Here is an 18,506-nt window from a genome sequence, read left to right as displayed (position 1 = left end):
CCCTCTCTCCCTCTCTCCCTCTCTCCCTCTCTCCCTCTCTCCCTCTCCCTCTCTCGATATCACATGCTACAGCAGGTTCCTGGTGGTCACTTACATCCAGCTAGCAGTTGCCTGAGAGTCACTGTCCCATGCCTCAGTCTTGATATTTCCCTAAAGTGCCTGCTTGGACAAGTCTCCTAACAGATGTGTCTGGCTAGCATCAGGCTAGTGAGAGTGTTCTCAGAAGCACGTGGATCTGAAATATTTTGTTAATGGATGTTTGCTTAGTCTCCTAGAAACAAACGCTAGGGTAAACTTGATTTCTCAGAGTTGCTGAAACACATTTAGGCCATTGGCTCTGAGAACCTTTTCCAAATCCAGTAAACTTTTAAAAAGTCCAGTAAGCCACTATTGCTGCACAGATGGTAGGCTTCTTCCCAAACTCTTTTCGATCCTCTTTGACGTTTAAGTAAAACAAAAATCCATATGACCCTAATAAAACTGGAGTGGTTTTGAAACCTACCCGTTTACGATTTTTAATGTGAATTTTACCCTGTTGCTTGCAACCTAGGGATTTTAGCAAAAGCAACTGCTTAGGATTATCTTTGAGCCTTGAGATCATGGGCCCACTGGTTGGTCGGTTCCATAGTTCAGTTCAGTTGTTATTCTGGGTGGTTTGAGCTGCTAACTGGTCCCTAAGGGAAATGTCCCCTACCTTACCTTCCATGTTGACATCTTGTGTGTTTCGTGCAATCTATGACTCTACCCTGCATGGCACAGAGCCTTCATACGATACTGCGTAAGACAGGTGAAGGACATTCAATTCTTTACTAGACTTTGGAAGATGTAACAAGAGAAGCATGCACTGTGAACAAGGGGAAAGAGCGACAAAGCCAGGAAAGAGGAGGTTGTCATGTTTCTGGCATCTGTGAGTCTGGCAGAACAAAATGTGTTTTTCAGTTGATTGGCAGGAACTAAGTGCCTTGTCCGTGTTTTTATCATTACTTGAGCAAGAACCTAGAGACTCACTGGAAGCTGGCCCAGGGCCTGAGGTTGGTGTGTACATCCAGGAAGCAGTTGTTTCCCTGATCATTACATGGAACTGATTTACACCTGGTCAGGTCAAGTCTTCCAGCCCTCTAGCTAGGGTAGACCAGCTGGCACATGCTGGGCAGAATCAGCAGTTCATGGTCACTAGACATGTGTACACTTGGATGCCACCGGGCTCCAGAGTCAGAATCAGCTGGCCTGGCTTTCCACATGGCTGTTGTCCTAGGAACCTAAAGAGTTGAGTATAACCATTATTATTTTTTATACTTTTAGAACAGGGTTTGATATGTTGTAGCCTGGCCTTGATGTCACTGTGTAGCAGAGGGTGACTTGAGCATCTGATTCTCCTGCCTCTGCTTCTCCAGTGCTGGGATTGCATCCGTGCACCACCATGCTGCAGGTAGAACCAGTGTGTCATGTGTGCTAGATAAGCACTCTACCCATTGAGCTGTACTCCAGTGTAACAGCATAGCCATCTCAGTGGGAAAGCACAGGTGACACCACATTTACAGTCCCGGGGTATGTTTCAGGATACATTTGACATCCACAGCTGTGTCTTACACTGAAGGTTATCACCTTCACCTGCCAGACATTAATTTTGGAATCTGTTATTCCCCAACCCCACATCTAGTACTTGTGTCTGCTGTATCATCTGTCCTTGACTTTGCGATCAGTGGGCAGCCTACTTCCACTTTTAAGGCACCTCGTGGCAAAAGGCTGCTGGGATCTGGCTGGAGCAAGACTAGGTTTACTGTGTCAGTCTGCAGCCAGGAGTGGGGGTGAGGGTTAGGGAACCCATCTAGAGCAGCTCAAATAGGGAAGGTCGGCGGCTTCTTGACCTATGTTCCTGGAGCCCCAGACTCTGACTTACTTAGGTTCATGGGACTTCTCCCTCTCCCATCTCTTGCCTGTCCTGGCCTTAACACTCAAGTAGTTAGCTATTTAGCTGTCCCCATGTGGTGCCAAGCATCTTGCTGATGCCTCTGACCATGGTGCTTAGACCTCCTGGTACAGAGAAAAAGTGGAATGTTTCTCTCTTTTGCTTTTCAGTTCTTTATTTTTCTCTTTCCAGCAAAATATTTAGAGATTATTCTGATTGACTTTGCTACGGCCTTGTGCCTTTTCTTTGAACCAATCGGTATGTCTAGGTATAAGGAAACATTCTGGTTAGCTAGTCTTGTGGAACACAGTAGTAAGGTCTGCCTCATTATTGGCTCCTGAACTGCTGGCTATGGAGGTAGAACCAAGTCCTGTGTCATCTCTAGAGTGGCAAGTGTTCTTTGAGATTTTAAACAATGGGCCTGTGCAGTGCATCTCATTTTCCTGCCACTCACTGAGCTTTGTGCAGACCAGAGTCAGACAGCACTGTGTACATACACCCCAAACCTGCCTCACACAGGTGACTCCTTAACTTCTAAGGCTCCACTGAGCCTAGGTGGTCTGCTCTTTCCGAGAAATAGTTCCCTTCCTGGTCCACACAAAGACGTGTGTGCTTGTCAGAGCTACTGTGGGTATAGGCCACAATACCCAAGGAGGACTGGGCCCAGCACCATGTGTGTGCAGTCTTAGCACAGAGCCTCATACTGACAGCAGCCTACAATGTGTGGCTATAATGAGTTTGTGTAATTGATTTATCTGTGATTAGTCTAGACTAGAAGAGGAAACCAGATATAGCTGGTAGTGCTGTCCTGCCTCTGTCTGTACTGATTTCAGGGTACAGTTAGGATTCTTAGGTGGGACATAAGCAGAGACATTTGCCATGTGTGCTGCTGGGCCTGGGGCTGGCCTGTCCCTGTGACCATAAGGTCAGCATATGTGGCCAGCAATTTCTGGCTTTTTAAGCCCCACTGCTTATTGATAAACATTTAATTTTTTAAAAAGCCAACACCGTGAAAAACAGGAGACGAAGTAATGAAACACAAGAGCTGTTCTGTGGGGCCCAGTGAGTGAACCAGCTGTGCAGAGAGGACAGTGTGTGCAGCCGCTGGGAGAGCGCTGCCGCTGGGAGAGCGCTTCCGCTGGGAGAGCGCTTCACACAGAACCAGTCCACACTGTGCCTGCCCCTGCACAGCCATAAGAAGATGGCTTAGGTTGCATGAGTAAAGTTTGATGCCTGAAAAGAACAGGACTCATAACTGTCCCAACACAAGTGTGTGTCACCACCCATTGGAAGTGACAGTGACATAGTACATGCTTTGGAGATGGGGGCCAGTGTGTAGATAGGAGTTCCCAGACTTTTTCTAAGCATTGGAACTGACTTAGAGTTGGGTAAAGGTGATCTGCACTCGACCCTCATGGTCGAGTCCCACCAGGATTGTTGGCTTCTTCAGCACATGCCAGCTTGGGGCCCGCACACTGGCATCTATATTCCAAGGTGTTCCAAATGCAGCCTGGTCCTGGAGGAAATGAGGTCTGTCAGGCTTGGGCTCAGCTTGAGGGCCAGTAGCTTCAGCCCCAGGAAGAGGGCACAAGGACATCTTGCCTTGCCAGCTCTGAACAGGAGGCTAGCATGGGATGGTGCTCCCCAGCATGAGGTGTGGGTCCTCCCAGTAGAGAGTCACTTTCAGGAGGAGCAGAAGCCTTGAGGCAAAACCTGATGCATTCTTTCTAGTAAACAGATTACATGGAATTGCAACACAAATGATGCCCCAGAGACTCAGGACAGACAGAGTGACCTTCAGAACAGTAAATTCGTGCATCTACAAAAGGAGTATTCAGAGTGCAGACTAGCATGTAGCTCAGTGGCAGGGCCCTTGGCTAGCTGAAGCCCTGGGTTCAATCCCTGGCATGGGAGGAAGGGACCCAGTAGTAACCTTCAAGTAGAGGTTACCTAGGCCTGAGTTGTTGCTGCCTATGAGATATGAAGAAGTTTTTACATGAAATAAAAATGAACACTGACAGAGCCTATAATACTTTCTGGCCTTTTATGGAGATAGCTTTTTACCTTCTGCAGCATAGTCAGGCACAGCTCAGTGACAGGGGCCATCTGAGAAATGGCTCTCTAGGCCATGTCGTAGACATGTGGACATCACTGGATGTCTTTACAAAGCCTAGGAGAACAATAGTGTTGCCTTTACATAGAACTGAGTTTCGGGCTCCAGCTTCTGCAGCCCTTGGCAAGCTCTGTCTGAGCTCCCAAGCTAGACAGAGTTTGACTAGTTTCTCTGTGTCAAATTTAGACATTGCGCCCCGCATGCTGTTGTTGGCCCTCAGTTCTTGCCGAGCCTCTGCCTGTTGGCTGTGCTGTACTGAAGTGTAAAGCATTGGTGCACACACAGTGTCCTTCTGCTGCTTGGGATGTGTTTTCTCCTCCTCTGGGGTTGGTTCACCGACTCCTCCTCTCCTCCCCTGGCCCCTCCCCCATTGACCCCTCCCTCATTGGCCCCTCCCCCACTGATCCCTTCCCCGATGGGATCTTTGCCTAATATCTTGTCCTTATGATTTTCACTTCTCCCATGTGGGCGTCTCTGTCCTATCATTGTCTTGGAGACTGGGGCTGTATTGGCTCTTTTTTTTGGCGGAGGGTATCCGTATCATTTAGGGTTATCCACACTGACCAGTGCTCTCAGGCTGTAGTGCCTGTTACTCAGAAAATGCCCTTCCATGGACTGCTGTCATTTGCCTCATCAGCTGCAGGGGAAGACGGCATGGGGACCCTGAAGAACATCACAGTGAGCTAAATGTCACCAGCCTTGACAGTCATAGTGTCCTGGCTACCTCTGTTTGCCTCCCTAGGAAGGTAACTCTCTCTTGATTAGGGACCAGGGCCCTGCTGCCCCTGTGCATCTGCTGAAGGCCCTCCCCCAGCATCCATTGTGTGTCCTGGGGCATAGAGTATCACTGCCTTTTCCTCAGGTTGCTATGGGTACAGGCCTTGCTTCTGCAGATGGGAAGCCTCTCAAATTCACTTCTAGGAGCCAGCTGTGGGAGAGGGCTCTGTTTCTTCAGTGGGGCCTCAGGTGTTCCCACAGTCTTGCCCTGTGCAGCTCCTTCTCATGCTGCCCCTCCCCCTCCCTCAACTCTCCCAGGAATGAAGGAGTCAGTTCAGATCCCATGGAGTTCTGATTTGCCAGCCCAGCTTGGGACAGAGGTGTCCCTTTTCTTCCCAATCTTTCTTTTTCTCCTGACAGGGACTTGAGTTAAGTGAGGCTACCTCAGGTCACCCTCCTCCCCAGTGACCTGCAGAGACCCTGACAGGCTCTGTGGGTGGCTCCTCCCTCGTCCTTAGCACACCGCTCCGGTCGTTTATTTCCCACCGTAAGCTTAAAAAAGCATGGCAGAGGAAATCTGTTTTGGTTAAGTTTTATAAACGAGTGTGTTACCAATAACCTCTGTTCCCACTGTAAAAATACTATGTGGTCCAAAATTCCTTTTAAATATCACAATACTAAACTTTTCCAGAGCCCCAATCTCATAAAGTACTGGCTTAAATATTTTTGTCATAGTTTAAAAGCCGCATTAATTTTTAAATGAGTTTGGCACATTTGTGATTAAGTTTATGTTCCCTTAGGGAGAGCAGAAAAGGCCTACAACCCCGTCGTCTCTCAGTCCCCTCTGCTTTAGATAATAATTTTCAGGGACTTGTCCTGCTTCACCATGAAGCTGAGGTGGAAAAGACTGATCTCACAAATATCTACTCAGAAGCGACAAGAAGAGACCTGGCACCATCCCTGTCTCTTCTTCTCTCTTGCCAGGGTTTGGGCTCTAGGCCAGTTGGCACCTGCTGTGAGGGCCACTGGGTTAGGCTCGAGTGAGACTGAGCTCTCTGCAGTGGCCCCACAAAGGAGGCTCCAGCTCAGTGTAACTTTAGGCCCTCCTTGTGTAAGCTGAATCAGAGATGGGCACAACCTCAAGAAGACCTGATTCACGGTTTCAGCGGGGGGTCTGTGGTCTCAGGGGCACAGCGATGGTTTATTGCTGTACCCCCTGAGCGGGGGTATGTTTGGGAGAAGGCTTACTGGGCTCCCTGCAGCCTCTGTGTCAGCCCCAAGGCTGAGGAGGATGGTACCTTTGCAGACAGAGTCACATTAGTGTCATGTGAGACTTGGTGTTCACATGGAAGAGGACAGTTGGGGACCAGAAGCTCTGGCTTTGCTATAGGCCTGTGGGAGGGCAGGGGTTTCTCTGTCCCTTAGTGTCTAAAAGGCTTCCCAAAGGATCTGGGCTGGTCTCTGATGCTTGTATCACCAGACAATTGTGGGGAATAACTCAAGAGGTGCTTGTCCATGTCACTGGAAGGGCTCTTGTCATTGTCTTCAGTCTTCCTTGCTTGGACAACTGTTAAAGATACGGTATTAGCTTTCAGTGCAAGTATTGGGAATGACGAAACAGGCAGACATCTGTGGCCTTACTTATGCCAGGAAGTTCCTTTTTTTCTTTTTTTGGAACTGGAAAATTCCACTTACTTTTATTTTACTCCTTAAAGCAGAACTGGACGGAGATGGGACCCTGGCCCAGCATGCGAGAGAAATAAACCGTGGCAGCTCCTCCCAGTGTGAGCTGAAACAGAAGGAACCCAGTTATCTGGCATGTGGTGTCCCAGATTTAGAGACGGTTCCTACAGTGAGAGTCTCAGAATAGTCACCTTGAAATTGGCAGAGGTCGGATGGTGAGCAGCACCCCTAATCAGACCTTTAAAATATGCTTTAAAGCCAGAGAACACAGCTGTCCTCTTCGTTACCAGCATGCTGTTCCGTCACCAAACGGTTCTTTCTGAAGTGCTGGTCATATGTATTGCTGAGCAGAAGTTTGTCTCTCTGCAACCCTGGCGTGAGGGAAGAAATCAGGATGCTGGGGAGGGGAGTGTTAGATTGGTAATGTGCTTGTCACAGAAGTAGGAGGACCTGAGCCCAGTCCCCAGAATTGTTTTGTTTGTGTTGTTTTTAAAGCCAGCTATAGTAATGCATGCTTGTAACCTTTGTACAAGAGAGGGACAGGTGACTCCCTGAGCCTGGATCACTAGTCCTTTAGCCTCGTGAGCAAGTTCTAGGGCAGCAAGCATTGCTGTCTCAAAAAGCAAGGTGCATGGCCTCAGAGTATCAACACCCAAGGTGTGAATACACGCACACGCACACACGCACACACAGAAAAAGATCCAAGGCCTCACAAAGGCAGCAGAAGCTGGCAGGTCCATGTTGGAGGTGAGCCAGAGACCTGAGGTTGTGTTAACTCCATGCTTGATTCTCAGAGGAGGTGAGCACACAGCGCTGCTGGCCAGATTCAGTTAAGGAGGTTACGATGGGCCACAGCATTCAGTGTGCTGCAAAGGGAGCCTTGTACCCGGGGAAGAATTACTATGAACAGGCAAGGGACTGCATTTTCCCAGCGTGTGAAGATGTTTCCCCAGTTGCAGAGTCCTGTCAGTCAGCACCTTAGAGTGGGACAAAGGGGCAACCATCACAGTTCCCAGTCCAAGGGCAACAGTATGGGGCCCTGAGTTATAGAGCGACTCTCCTTTAACAACATCCCAGCACCTGCACACTGAGAAGGGGTGAGCTAGGCACAGGTCAGCAACATCTGTCAGGTCGGGTGTATAGTGGTGACACCTTTTGCAATTTAATGTTAGGTAATCATAACCAATAGTCAGAGAAGTTGACAGTAGTTCTCAGCACAGCTTTGTAGTAAGGCCATGGGGCTAGAACTGGGTGACTGGATAAGGTAGACCTGTGAGAGAATGACTTGGCTTTGGATATTAAATAGACAACTTAAATCTATATGGAGCGCTTACGTGAATGTTGACAGCACACACACCAACGCTGGAATAACAGAAGACTCACATAACCTCTGGGCAAAGATGGCATTTGTATTCCATTAAAAAAAAAAACTCACATTAAAAGTGAAATTGGAATTTGGTTATCTTCTGAAAATTTTGGTAGGAAACAGTATCTAATAGCCAAGATTAGATGGCAGGACCCCAAAATCCAAAGTATCCCAGAATCCACAGTAGTTTTGATTCTCAGTGAAGGGTGTTTAGCTGGCAAAGCCCCTGTGATAGTCCCAAACTTTGGGCTTTTGTGATCTCAAGGGAGTAATTCCTGTTTCTGACATTTCAGATGTGGTATCCCCACCTCAGAGTAGAGGTGCTAGCAAGGTACCTACTTCCTGCCAAGGACGCTTCCTTCTTTGGGTGACAGTGGAGGGCACATGTCAGTGTGTTGTTTTTGTAGATTTCTGAGCCTGGATTCTCAGGACCCAGGTGTGCCTGTCCCACAGAGGTCCTGAGTGGTGATGGTATCCTGTTCAGTCAAGGACCGCCTTCTCACAGCCTGCGTTCCCAGGCCCCTTGCTGGGTTTTAATCTCCTTATATTACATGTCTGGGTTCAGGTCAGTTCCCTATATTTGTTTCCGAATTTGGCTGAAATTCTGGAACCTTCACACAAGCTTGTCACCCAGAGGTGTCCTCAATAATGATGAAGTGTTCAAATAAGAGTCACGTGATCTGTATCTGAGATGTTAGGGATATCAGAGTTTGCAGAGGCCTTTGAGGTGAAAAGAGGCACCTACCTACTTCTGTCTGGAAGTGGCGTGGACGTGTCTGAGAGTTCTTCACTTGGGGTCACGATACCTGTAAAGCTAGCCACCTTCTGTAAAGCTTGGGAAGGCCTGTGAGGGTTTGGTGTGATTCACCTCCCTAGAAACATCACTTATGATCAGGTCCAAGTGACTAGACAGGAGCTCTTTGTTGGGAGCCTGCTGGAGGGACAGACACTGCACACAGTCCATGCTTATGTCTGGAGAGGGGGATTGAGGTGACTTGCATCTGTGGGCAACCAGGGCTGCTTCTGAAACCAGACTGTCCAGAGCAAGACAGAGAAGCCTCATGTATATTCAGCCTTGGAGTTTACCTCTGTGACCACTGGGCAGGGGTTGCTGCAATGAGGATAGGGATATTGGTAAAATGCCACCAAGTTAGCCCCACCCCTGCAGAGATTCAATCCAGAAAAACAAATTTGTACCCTGCTGGAGACCCTTATGTCACCCCACGTAACACCTTCTCCTGTGACCACAGAGCTTCAAGAGCATGTCTTAGACCTGCCTGCCAACTGCCATGACCCTCAGAGATGGTTTCTCTGTCGGTTGGGCTCTTGCTTCGCTCAGGTGATGATGTAGGTGATGATGATTACATCATGAATCAGTTCATGAAAGTTAGATCTCAGAGGACCATGGGAAGAGTTTTAAACTCCACGCAGACTGCTTTCCTCAGACCCTGGTGAGTGTGTCTAGCCTTATATCCAGGTCCTGAAGTAAAAAGGGAGGAGGATTTTAGAGCCCAGAATGCCAGGTTGCTTTGCAAACATTGTTTTTCACTTGAAGTTTGTCTTCCCATCTGTCTCATCAAAAACCAGAAGGTTGAGGCTAGAAGATGGCTCAGCAGTTAAGAGCACCGGCTGCTCTTCCTGAGGACCCGGGTTCAATCCCCAGCACCCATGTGGCAGCTCACACCTGTCTGTGACTAGGGCATCTGACATACATGCAGGCGAAACAGTAACACATATGAAATGAAAATAAATTTAAAAGTTAAAAAAAGTTTCCTGTATCTAATTTCAAAAGTAAAATCAAGGCAGTAACAGTGAAGGCCACCCCAGCTTGTGTGCCCGATTATCTCTGTGTGCGCATTTATCTCTTTGAGCAAATTCTTTGGCTGATAGGTGTGTCCATATAGAAGCATGAGCCAACCCTAGGCTGCAGGTGTGAATATTAGCAGCAGTCATGCCGGCCACTGCTGCTTATGCTGCGTCGTGTATAGTCTGTACACTTAGTCTACCAGATAGCATCCTTACTGTCTTCCAGTTGGAGTCACAGTCGTGGAGGGAGGTGACTGGTGAGGCTGGTTTGGGGGCAGCCCTGATTCAGACAGAGTTGACAATGGTGGTAGAGTGTGGTTATAGCTATGCTTTCAGGTGTTATACTTGGGGTGTCTGCTCTGTGTCAGGAATGACAGAAACCTGTTTGAGAGGAGATGTTAACTACCTCTTTAGCTGAAGAATCTGTGATTTGGGAATCTGAGGTCACAGAATTCCTCCTATGGCTTTGACATGCCATGTGAAATGTTTTTAAGCTTGTCTGGGGGTGCCTGTCCTGTCCCTGCATTCTCTAGTACATCTCACCCCTTTCCTGTGATTCTACTCGGGTGGGAGAGCACAAGTGTGTGTCCTTGTATTGCATCGCAAAGTTCATTGAGTAAGCTGAAGGTGAGGAAAGGCGAGCACAACTCCTTGTTAGTTGCACACAAGAGAAGGGAGGGCTGGTGTGTGTGTGTGTGTGTGTGTGTGTGTCCATATTTGTGTATACTTGTGTAGGAAGGGCAGCTAGTCCCTCTTGGCCTTAGGAACCACTTTCTTAATGTAGGTCCTGGGCACCTTTGAGTTCATGTGGGGAGTATAGTTATTTAGCTTTTGTGATGAAGCCGCTAAGACCTGAGACTGGGGCAGAAGTGCCTCTGGAAGGTTCTCGAAAACTTGTTTAGAGTCCAGTGAGTTCCTTGGGGTTCCTGTGAGGAATCTACACAGATGAGAGCCAGGGAGGGATGCATGCCCCACAGTCAGACTAGAGCCCTTCCTTGAGAAGACAGAGAGAGACTAGTGGGTCCTGGGAGCCCCAAATGTCTTAAGAACATGTTTTAGAGGTGGCATGACTCCACTGTGCAGACCTCAAAGTTGTCCTAAGTATGTTGGGGGTGGCCTTTGGGCCTCCCTCTGCCAGTCCTCTTTGCCTTTTGTCCTGACATCCCAGCAGGGCCCCAGGTGGTTTCTCGCTAACCCCGTGTGGTCTCTAATGCCTCCCTGTCAGTGCTGCAGTGCTCTGTCTGATTGTGCGGTTCCATCAGTAGCTTTGTCTAACGTGTGTAGTAGTCGGGCATCCCTCCCTAACTGTGGCCTGTGACTCCGGAGACGCCATCCTCATGCCGTTGTGTGTTTCCCTCCCAAGCACTGGGTTTCCCTTGAGGAGAATACAGGTTCTCAGGTGCTGCTCAAGCATAGGAAGCATTTCTGTGTTCCGAGAGCCCACCCTCTGTTTGCCAGTGGGTGAGAATCTCTCGACTTATGTATTACTACATTCTACATGAAAAGTCTACACTCCTCAGCCAGGGTTCCTGGCGTTGCGCAGGAGGCCGTGCCTGGTAACCAGAAAGGAGCACGGGTTCTTCGACAAATGTCTAAATCCAAGTTCAGCTCTAAAAATGCAGCGCTTGTGGGAGATACATAAAAGTTCTCCCAGCCAGCTACCCTGCCTGGCCTAGAGTGTATTTTTCCGCAAGCGAAGCCCGTGTCTGTCTGCCCCACCCTCTCCATCTTCTTCTGTAACGTTGCGTTTTGTGTGTGGCAGGTGGCAGGTTCAAGAAGGAGATTGTTGTCGATGGACAGAGTTATCTGCTGCTGATTAGGGATGAAGGGGGCCCCCCGGAGGCACAGGTGAGTACTGCATGCACACTCATGCCAGACTGATCTGATTTTTTTTTCCTCCCTCTTTGATGACTTGATCTAAAGGCTGGAACAAGAGAAGAATCAAGTTTAGAATAAGGGAATTTAGGTACCCAGGGAGTTTGGGTATGAGTGGTTGCTTTTTTTTTTAAGTTCATATGTTTTTAAGAAGGAAAAAAAGCATCTGCTCTGAAATATGACTGTCTGAATGGCTTCTAGAAATTTTTATATTTATAAATATATCCTATTTTGGTCTCTTACCCTTTGGTTGATCTCAGAGCAACATCATTTTCAAAGTCTGCTGGATGGAATTGGGAAGCTTTTCTGCCAGTTGACAGGAGTGGGCATCTCCCACAAGCTTGCCAGCCCTCCTAGCCCATGTCATTCCTCACTGAACCCTAGACTACAGTGTACTGAGAGACTGAAAAATCTCTCGAAAGATAGCGTCAACACTTTATCCAGCTGACTTCTCTATTGACATCGTGATCTTCTAGTTAAGTGCAAAGAGCCCAGAAGTAGACACAGCCCACATCCACTGAGACAACCCACACCCACTGAGACAGCCCACACCTGCTGGGACAGCCCACAGCTGCTGGGACAGCCCACACCCACTGAGACAACCCACACCCACTGAGACAGCCCACACCTGCTGGGACAGCTCACACTTGCTACAGTTCACACCTGTTAGGACAGCTCACACCTGCTAAGACAGAGGCAGGGCCTGGGAGAAGGAGGTACAGATGTTCCTGATTTAATATGAGGGGCTGTAATCTCCCGTGAAGCATATAGACCTCCTCCTGTGCTGGCAGACAGGGCAAGGCCTTCTGATTTCTGCCTCTTGGAGGAAACTGTGTCTTAGTTTTATTTTTTTCTTGTGATAAAACACACTGGCAACGTAACTTAGAGAAGAGGGTTTGTCTGGCCCAGAATTTCAGGGTAGAGTCGATCGTTTCATGGGAATCAGGGCAACAGGGAACTTGAAACAGCCACAGTCAAAAGCAGGAAGCAGCAAATTAATGACACTAGGGCTCAGCTCACTTGATTTTTTGCAGTCCTTGAGACTGATTCTGCCCACAGTGGGTATGTCTTCCCATCTCAGTCAGCATGAGAACAGTCCCCCATAGACAGGCTCAGAGGCCCATCTCCCCGGTGATCTTAGGTTCTGTCAAGTAGACAGTTGACAGCCGGGCAGTGGTGGCACATGCCTTTAAATCCCAGCACTTGGGAGGCAGAGGCAGGTAGATTTCTGAGTTTGAGACCAGCCTGGTCTACAGAGTGAGTTCCAGGACAGCCAGGGCTACACAGAGAAACCCTGTCTCAAACTCCCTCCACCCCTACCCCCCCAAAAAGTAGACAGTTGACACCAACCATCACCAAGATGAAGGCATCCCTCCTGGCGTGTAGAAGAGAAAAGCACTCAGTCAGATGAGCCCCAGGCTTCCTGTGCAGCCACCAGTGTGCCCTGTGCATCCAAGGGCCGTACTGACCTGTGTATTTGCCATTTGAACTTGAGGTCTATAAGTCTCTTGTGTAAGTATTCCACATTTAAACGAATACAGTTTGTTGTCGGTGGCTGTCACTTCACACACACAGGCAACCACAATTAATTAGGAGCTCTGCCTGGCCCTAAGAGCTTCCCGAGGTTAAGCTTCTTGTAGAGAAAACAAAGGGAGACTTGGGCTCTCTTGTTTGTTTACGCATGTAAAGAGAAGGGAACTCCAACACTGTCTGTGAGCATGGGTTGCTGGGCACTGCGGGGAGCCCAGTTCCCTCCCTCTCCCAAGAGAGCTGTTGTAAATACGATGATGTCAGAGGCCTGGGTATAGATTAACCTCACAGCTCCCCTTTTAACCTTCCTACAGTAAGTAGTAATTTCCCAGCAGGGAGCTGAGGGGGTTTGGTGGCTGCTCAGCCTCTGCAGTAGCAGGAACTCTCTGGGAAAACACAGCATCAGTCTCCGCTGGTGGGTGCCTTGGGCATGGCGGCTCTTCAGCACATTGTGTGGGTACAGAAGAGGAATCTGCGCTCAACTTGAAGGCCACTAAGTCTTTTGAAGGTTCTGAGGAGGGTGTGTGAACTGATCCACATGCCCTGTCTCCAGATGAGGAGGCTTCAGGGTGCAGGTAGAGCCTTCCATCTGCAGGGTGGGTTAGCTGGTCGTGCCAGAGGGTAGACACTTAGGATCATAGTGCCCACAGGGAGACAGGAGGCTTGGATCCTCAGAAAGAGAAGGGCCCTGGAGGAAACATTCATGTGTGTATATATGTGTGTGTGTGTGTGTATACATGTGTACATGCACATGTACATAGGAGACATCAGTAATTTGGCCACAGTGCACACAGCACAGGTCAGGCAGCAGGCAGCAGCCAAGGGCTGTTCTGGAGCTCACAAAGGTCAGGCCTCACACCCTCTGCCTGTGGCCCACTCAGCTGCCCTTCTCAATTCCTCTCTCTACAGTTTGCCATGTGGGTGGATGCGGTCATCTTTGTCTTCAGCTTGGAGGATGAGATCAGTTTCCAGACTGTCTACCATTACTACAGCCGAATGGCCAACTACAGGAACACCAGTGAGATCCCGTTAGTGCTGGTGGGGACCCAGGGTGAGTGCCAGCCCTGCATGGCTGGTTTTGAAGGTCTTGTGGACATGGTTGAAGTATGGAGGAATTTGGAAATGACCTGAAGCTGGAAGTGGGGGCTGGGGCTGAAGTTGCTTTTTCAGAGTGAGAACTACCATCACATGGCATGGCGTTTCTGGATTGGTTCTATGGAGACATCATTTAGGCTCAGACAGATATCTGCTCTTCCCCCTCCACACACACCCCAGGTGCTTCAGGAAAACCTGCTGGCTCATGGTTTTTCTACATTATGATGCCTTAATTGCCTTTTGCATTAATCAGGTTGGTTTTATTTATTTTTATTACAAATGTCTGGTTTATTTTGCTTTCAGTACCCCTTTGATGCTAGCTTGTGATAGACAGTTGAGCTTTGCCCTCACCCTTGTTACTCCCCAGGATCTCATGGTCTCTCCTTTTCCACCCAGCAGTCCCTTCCCCAAGGGCACAGAGTCCCTATGGCTTCAGTTATTACTGTCTTTCATATCTTGTAAAACATGTCCTCTGAGTAAGGTGATTGTCACACAGAATCAGGCAGCACCCTCAGCCTGGTCACAGAGTTGCTCTCATGAATTGGCCACTGGAGTCTAGCCAAGATTTTAAACAAAATTTGTGGTATCTCTTCCTGGCTTCTCTAAATTTTGACCTGCTTTTACTATTTCGGATGGAATTAGTAAATCTGGTATTTACCAGCTGAAGTGCAGTCAGGGTTTGAGAGCCCTGTAATGAGGCACTGCCTGCCTGCCCTCAATGTGTCATTTGTAAAGTATTAGAGTTGTGTTTCCATGGAGACCATTTCCCCCTCACCCCCATTTTTTGTTGGATGCATGTCTGTGGTCTCTCTTACTTCTGAAGCCTGCAGCAACAAACCTCTGCCATTCAATCTTAAACCAAATAGAAGACTTTTTTGTTCCTGTAGCTCCCTCTGCTGGCCACCTGGAGACAATGCTTTGGTTCTTAATGTGCAATTGGTGCTTTTGTCCCTTCATAAAGTCCGGGGACAGGGGAATTAAAATATAGGTGATACACACCTGTAATCATGGCACTAGGAAGGTTGAGAAAGACAGATTGCCACTGAAGGCTGCCTGAGCTACAAAACAAAACTATCTCAAAAATACAAAGCAGTGCCCTGGTGTGGTGGTCCGTGCCTTTAATAGCACTCTGGTGGCTCTCTGTAAGTTCCAGGCCAGCCTTGTCTTTGTACTAAAGTTGTATGCTTTGTACATGGTACACTAGCCATCTAGACATTGTAGGCATCCTAAGACGAAGTATGCAGGCAGGTGATACAGGTTCTGTTCAAGCATCACACCCTGTCATGGAAATGGCTAGAGCATCTGTGCGTGCGTGCGTGCGTGCGTGCGTGCGTGCGTCCCCTAGAAGCCCTGAAACCTGCTCCCAGAGCATTGGCACTGTGCTACATGGGTAACATGGTTAAGGTGCCTGCTCTGGAAAGTCCTCAAGTGGCATTTTAAAGCCAGTATATCTCCCAGCCAGTTTTCCCCACAGCTGTCTTAGAGCAGAAGAGAGGAATTCTGAATGAAAGCTTTGCCTATGGCTGACAGGGTGATTCCCAGCAGCTAGCCTGGTGTGTAAGCGCCGTGTAGGCCTGCATCTGAGACATGGTGTTTTCCCATTGTGGACTCTCCGTGACTTGTGGCTCCTGAGTAGGTGGAAAGAACAGATCTGCCTGCTGTGTTTCTCCTGCCCACAGTGTTTGTTTGTTAGTGGAGTGGAGTAAAGAGTCCAGGGGTTGTCCCCACACACCTAGACTAGAGCTAGTGTAGCTAGTGTAGCTACTGTAGTGTAGTGTTGCCCCTCTGTGCTCTGGGAGAGGAACTTGAAGAATGGATAGTAGTCAAACAGCCATGTGTCAAGGGTCAGTGGACACAGGACTTGACCTTGATCGAGATTTTACTTTTATCCCTTTTATCTCAGTGTAGGACCAGCTGTTCTGGGGCCCTGCTTGGACCTTGTTAGTGGGCTGAGGGACCAAGGGCACCTATGGTAGGAAGGTGGATTGTGTGGCTTTCCCATGATCTACTGTCAGCACCCATGTGTTATATGCTCAGTGGGTTCCTGAGTCACCTGTGCCAACACTGGGGATGTAGGCAGCAAGACTGTGAGGTGATATGAGAAGCTCCCTGAGGTTTCCTTTCTGCTGGCTAGGTTAAGTGAGTTTAGAGGCTAGGGTTTGTTAAGGTTCGAGAGCTGAAAAACCCTTAGGGATACCTGACCTGCAGGAGGCCAGGAGGCCAGTGCTGAGAGACGGTGCTGAGCTCAGTGTACCTTCTAGGGCAGAGGTGGGCACTGTGTTTATTCATATGGGGGCACATGGGTGAGTGAAGGGCCCTCCAGTGCTCATTAGGCCCACTCTACCCACGAAGACTTGCAATTAGACTGATTAGAAGGAGATGCAGTTAGGACACTGCCAAGTTAAAGTTGGTGCATAAAGGGTCAGGTAGAGCTGAGCTGAGCTGCACGCCCAGGGGCAACTCTGTGGCATACTGACCTTAATTCATATCAGCGGTGGGGTATCTGCAGTTTGTTGGGCCCCCAGGCTGGATAAAATGTGAGCTCGGTGGAGGCTTGCTGACCTATGCTTCCCAAATTAGACAAAGGCTTCAATAAATTATAGTTTTAAATTGTTCTCCTTCCTATTTTACTTTAAAAACAATATGTTTGCACCCTTACAAAGGACCTTTTCCCTACTTGTAAACATGTCAGATGTACTTACTTGTTAGGCAAGACAGATGGGCGTGTTCTTTGGTGGACTGTATCTGAGGAACCTCTGTTGGGGAGGCTGTTGTCACATGGACACTGAGCGTCTCTAGTCACACATTGCTTTTGTTTTTGTTTCATTTTGTTTTTTGACACACCATCTGAGCCTAAAGGAAGGATTATGAGTCGCTCGCCAAGAGAGCCTTGAACTCAGTCCTCCTACCTCGCTCGGCCTCCTAAATGTTAGGACACGTGTGGGCCTCTCTTCACCATTCTGTAGCTTGAGTTGAGCCTGTTTTTGAGGGTGAACTATTTTTAGAATCCCAACTTCTGGGAGGAATGACTTCTCCATGGGCTTTGATGGGTTTTGAGTTGCAGGGGCCCCCAGAGCTGCAGGAAGCTACTGGTGGTGGGGCAGGTTTATGTCACGTGGGCTCTAGAGTCATGGGAAGCAGTTGCTAATGAACACCCTGTCCTTGTCTGTTGCAGATGCCATAAGTTCCACCAACCCAAGGGTCATTGATGACGTCAGGGCTCGGAAGCTCTCCAACGACCTGAAGCGGTGCACATACTATGAGACGTGTGCCACCTATGGGCTCAACGTGGAGCGGGTCTTCCAGGATGGTAAATGCCCAGCTTCGTGACTGTAGGGGCTCTGGGACACACTGAGAGAACAGTCACACGTGGGTGTAGGGACAGAAGCTCGTCATGCAGTGTGTAAGCAGCAGCGTTGGGGTAGCAGCTCCCAGTTCCACTTTCAGGGGCTGTGTTCAGAAGAGGGGCCCTGCAGAGCAATCCCTGATGGCATCTGTGCGTCACTGTGCAGCCTGCTCTGCCTAGGTGAACCAGTACTAAAAGCTCCCTCAACTCCACAGTGCGCATATTCGTGTCTTTAAGATGATATTTGGTCCTGGGGAAATTAAACTGAAAGAGAGTAAACTCTGAACCTCAGAAAGTAAAGTTAGAACTTGGGGCTAAGAGAGTGGGCCATCCTGAGGAACCATTACTCAGTTGCTCTAGAGTGCCCAGTTCTAGGGACAGTCGAGTTCATGGGGAATTCACCTTTTGGAGCTCCAGGCCCTGCTAAGGGAGGCATATCCATGTCACTAGTGGTGATGCCGGCTGTGGGTTACGAGAGAAACCTAGGATAAAGCACGACAGAAGCAGGTGGGGAGGGGCTAGCCCCTGCCTCAGGGACTTGAACTTCTGGATAAGCAGTGGCCCCTTAGAGTTGGTATCTAAGGACACACCAGAGCATGTTCCTATTTCCAGAGGCAGTTGGTTGTGCGGAATCAGTCTGAAGCCCTTCGGCCTACATCTGTGTGTGGCAACCTGCTTCTGTCTCCTTGCTTCTGTGTTGGGGATTGGCAGGGAGCAGAAAATGACAGGCCTGTGATCCTTATAGATCACAAAGCTTGTGGAAGTCACAAGCTTTGCTACTGACACACCCTGAAGAAAACTTGGTCCTAGCAGTGTACTCAGGGAGCAGGCGCCGAGAGCGCGTAGTTTAGCCAGAAGAATGCCTGTGCAACATGCATGAATTCCTAAGTTCAGTCTCCAGCACTATGTAAGCCGGGTGTGTTAGCACGTGATTGTGGCCTCAGTACTTGGGAGGTAGAGGCAGGAGGGTCAGGTACTAAGCTGCGTTGCAAGTTGGAGGCCAGCCCAGGCTGCATGAGACCCAGTCTTGAACTGGAAACTGTGATCTTTGGATTGTTGGACTGAA

The 18,506-nt window shown here is 48.9% G+C and overlaps 1 protein-coding gene across 7 annotated transcripts in view; it reads left to right on the top strand.

The window, feature by feature from the left end:
• Agap1 (ArfGAP with GTPase domain, ankyrin repeat and PH domain 1) overlaps positions 1-18,506 on the top strand; it is a 436,006-nt gene that overhangs the window by 161,942 nt on the left and 255,558 nt on the right. For all 7 annotated transcript variants that reach the window (XM_028755318.1, XM_028755317.1, XM_028755316.1 and 4 more), the window contains exons 4-6: positions 11,357-11,442; positions 13,909-14,050; positions 17,270-17,404. In XM_028755318.1, coding sequence (XP_028611151.1) covers positions 11,357-11,442; positions 13,909-14,050; positions 17,270-17,404 — 363 coding nt within the window. The remainder of the gene's footprint in view (positions 1-11,356; positions 11,443-13,908; positions 14,051-17,269; positions 17,405-18,506) is intronic.

The sequence above is a fragment of the Grammomys surdaster genome, unplaced genomic scaffold (assembly GCF_004785775.1).
Source record: "Grammomys surdaster isolate TR1022 unplaced genomic scaffold, NIH_TR_1.0 126059, whole genome shotgun sequence".
In the NCBI taxonomy this organism is placed as follows: domain Eukaryota; kingdom Metazoa; phylum Chordata; class Mammalia; order Rodentia; family Muridae; genus Grammomys; species Grammomys surdaster.
This window is presented reverse-complemented; position numbering and strand designations above follow the sequence as displayed.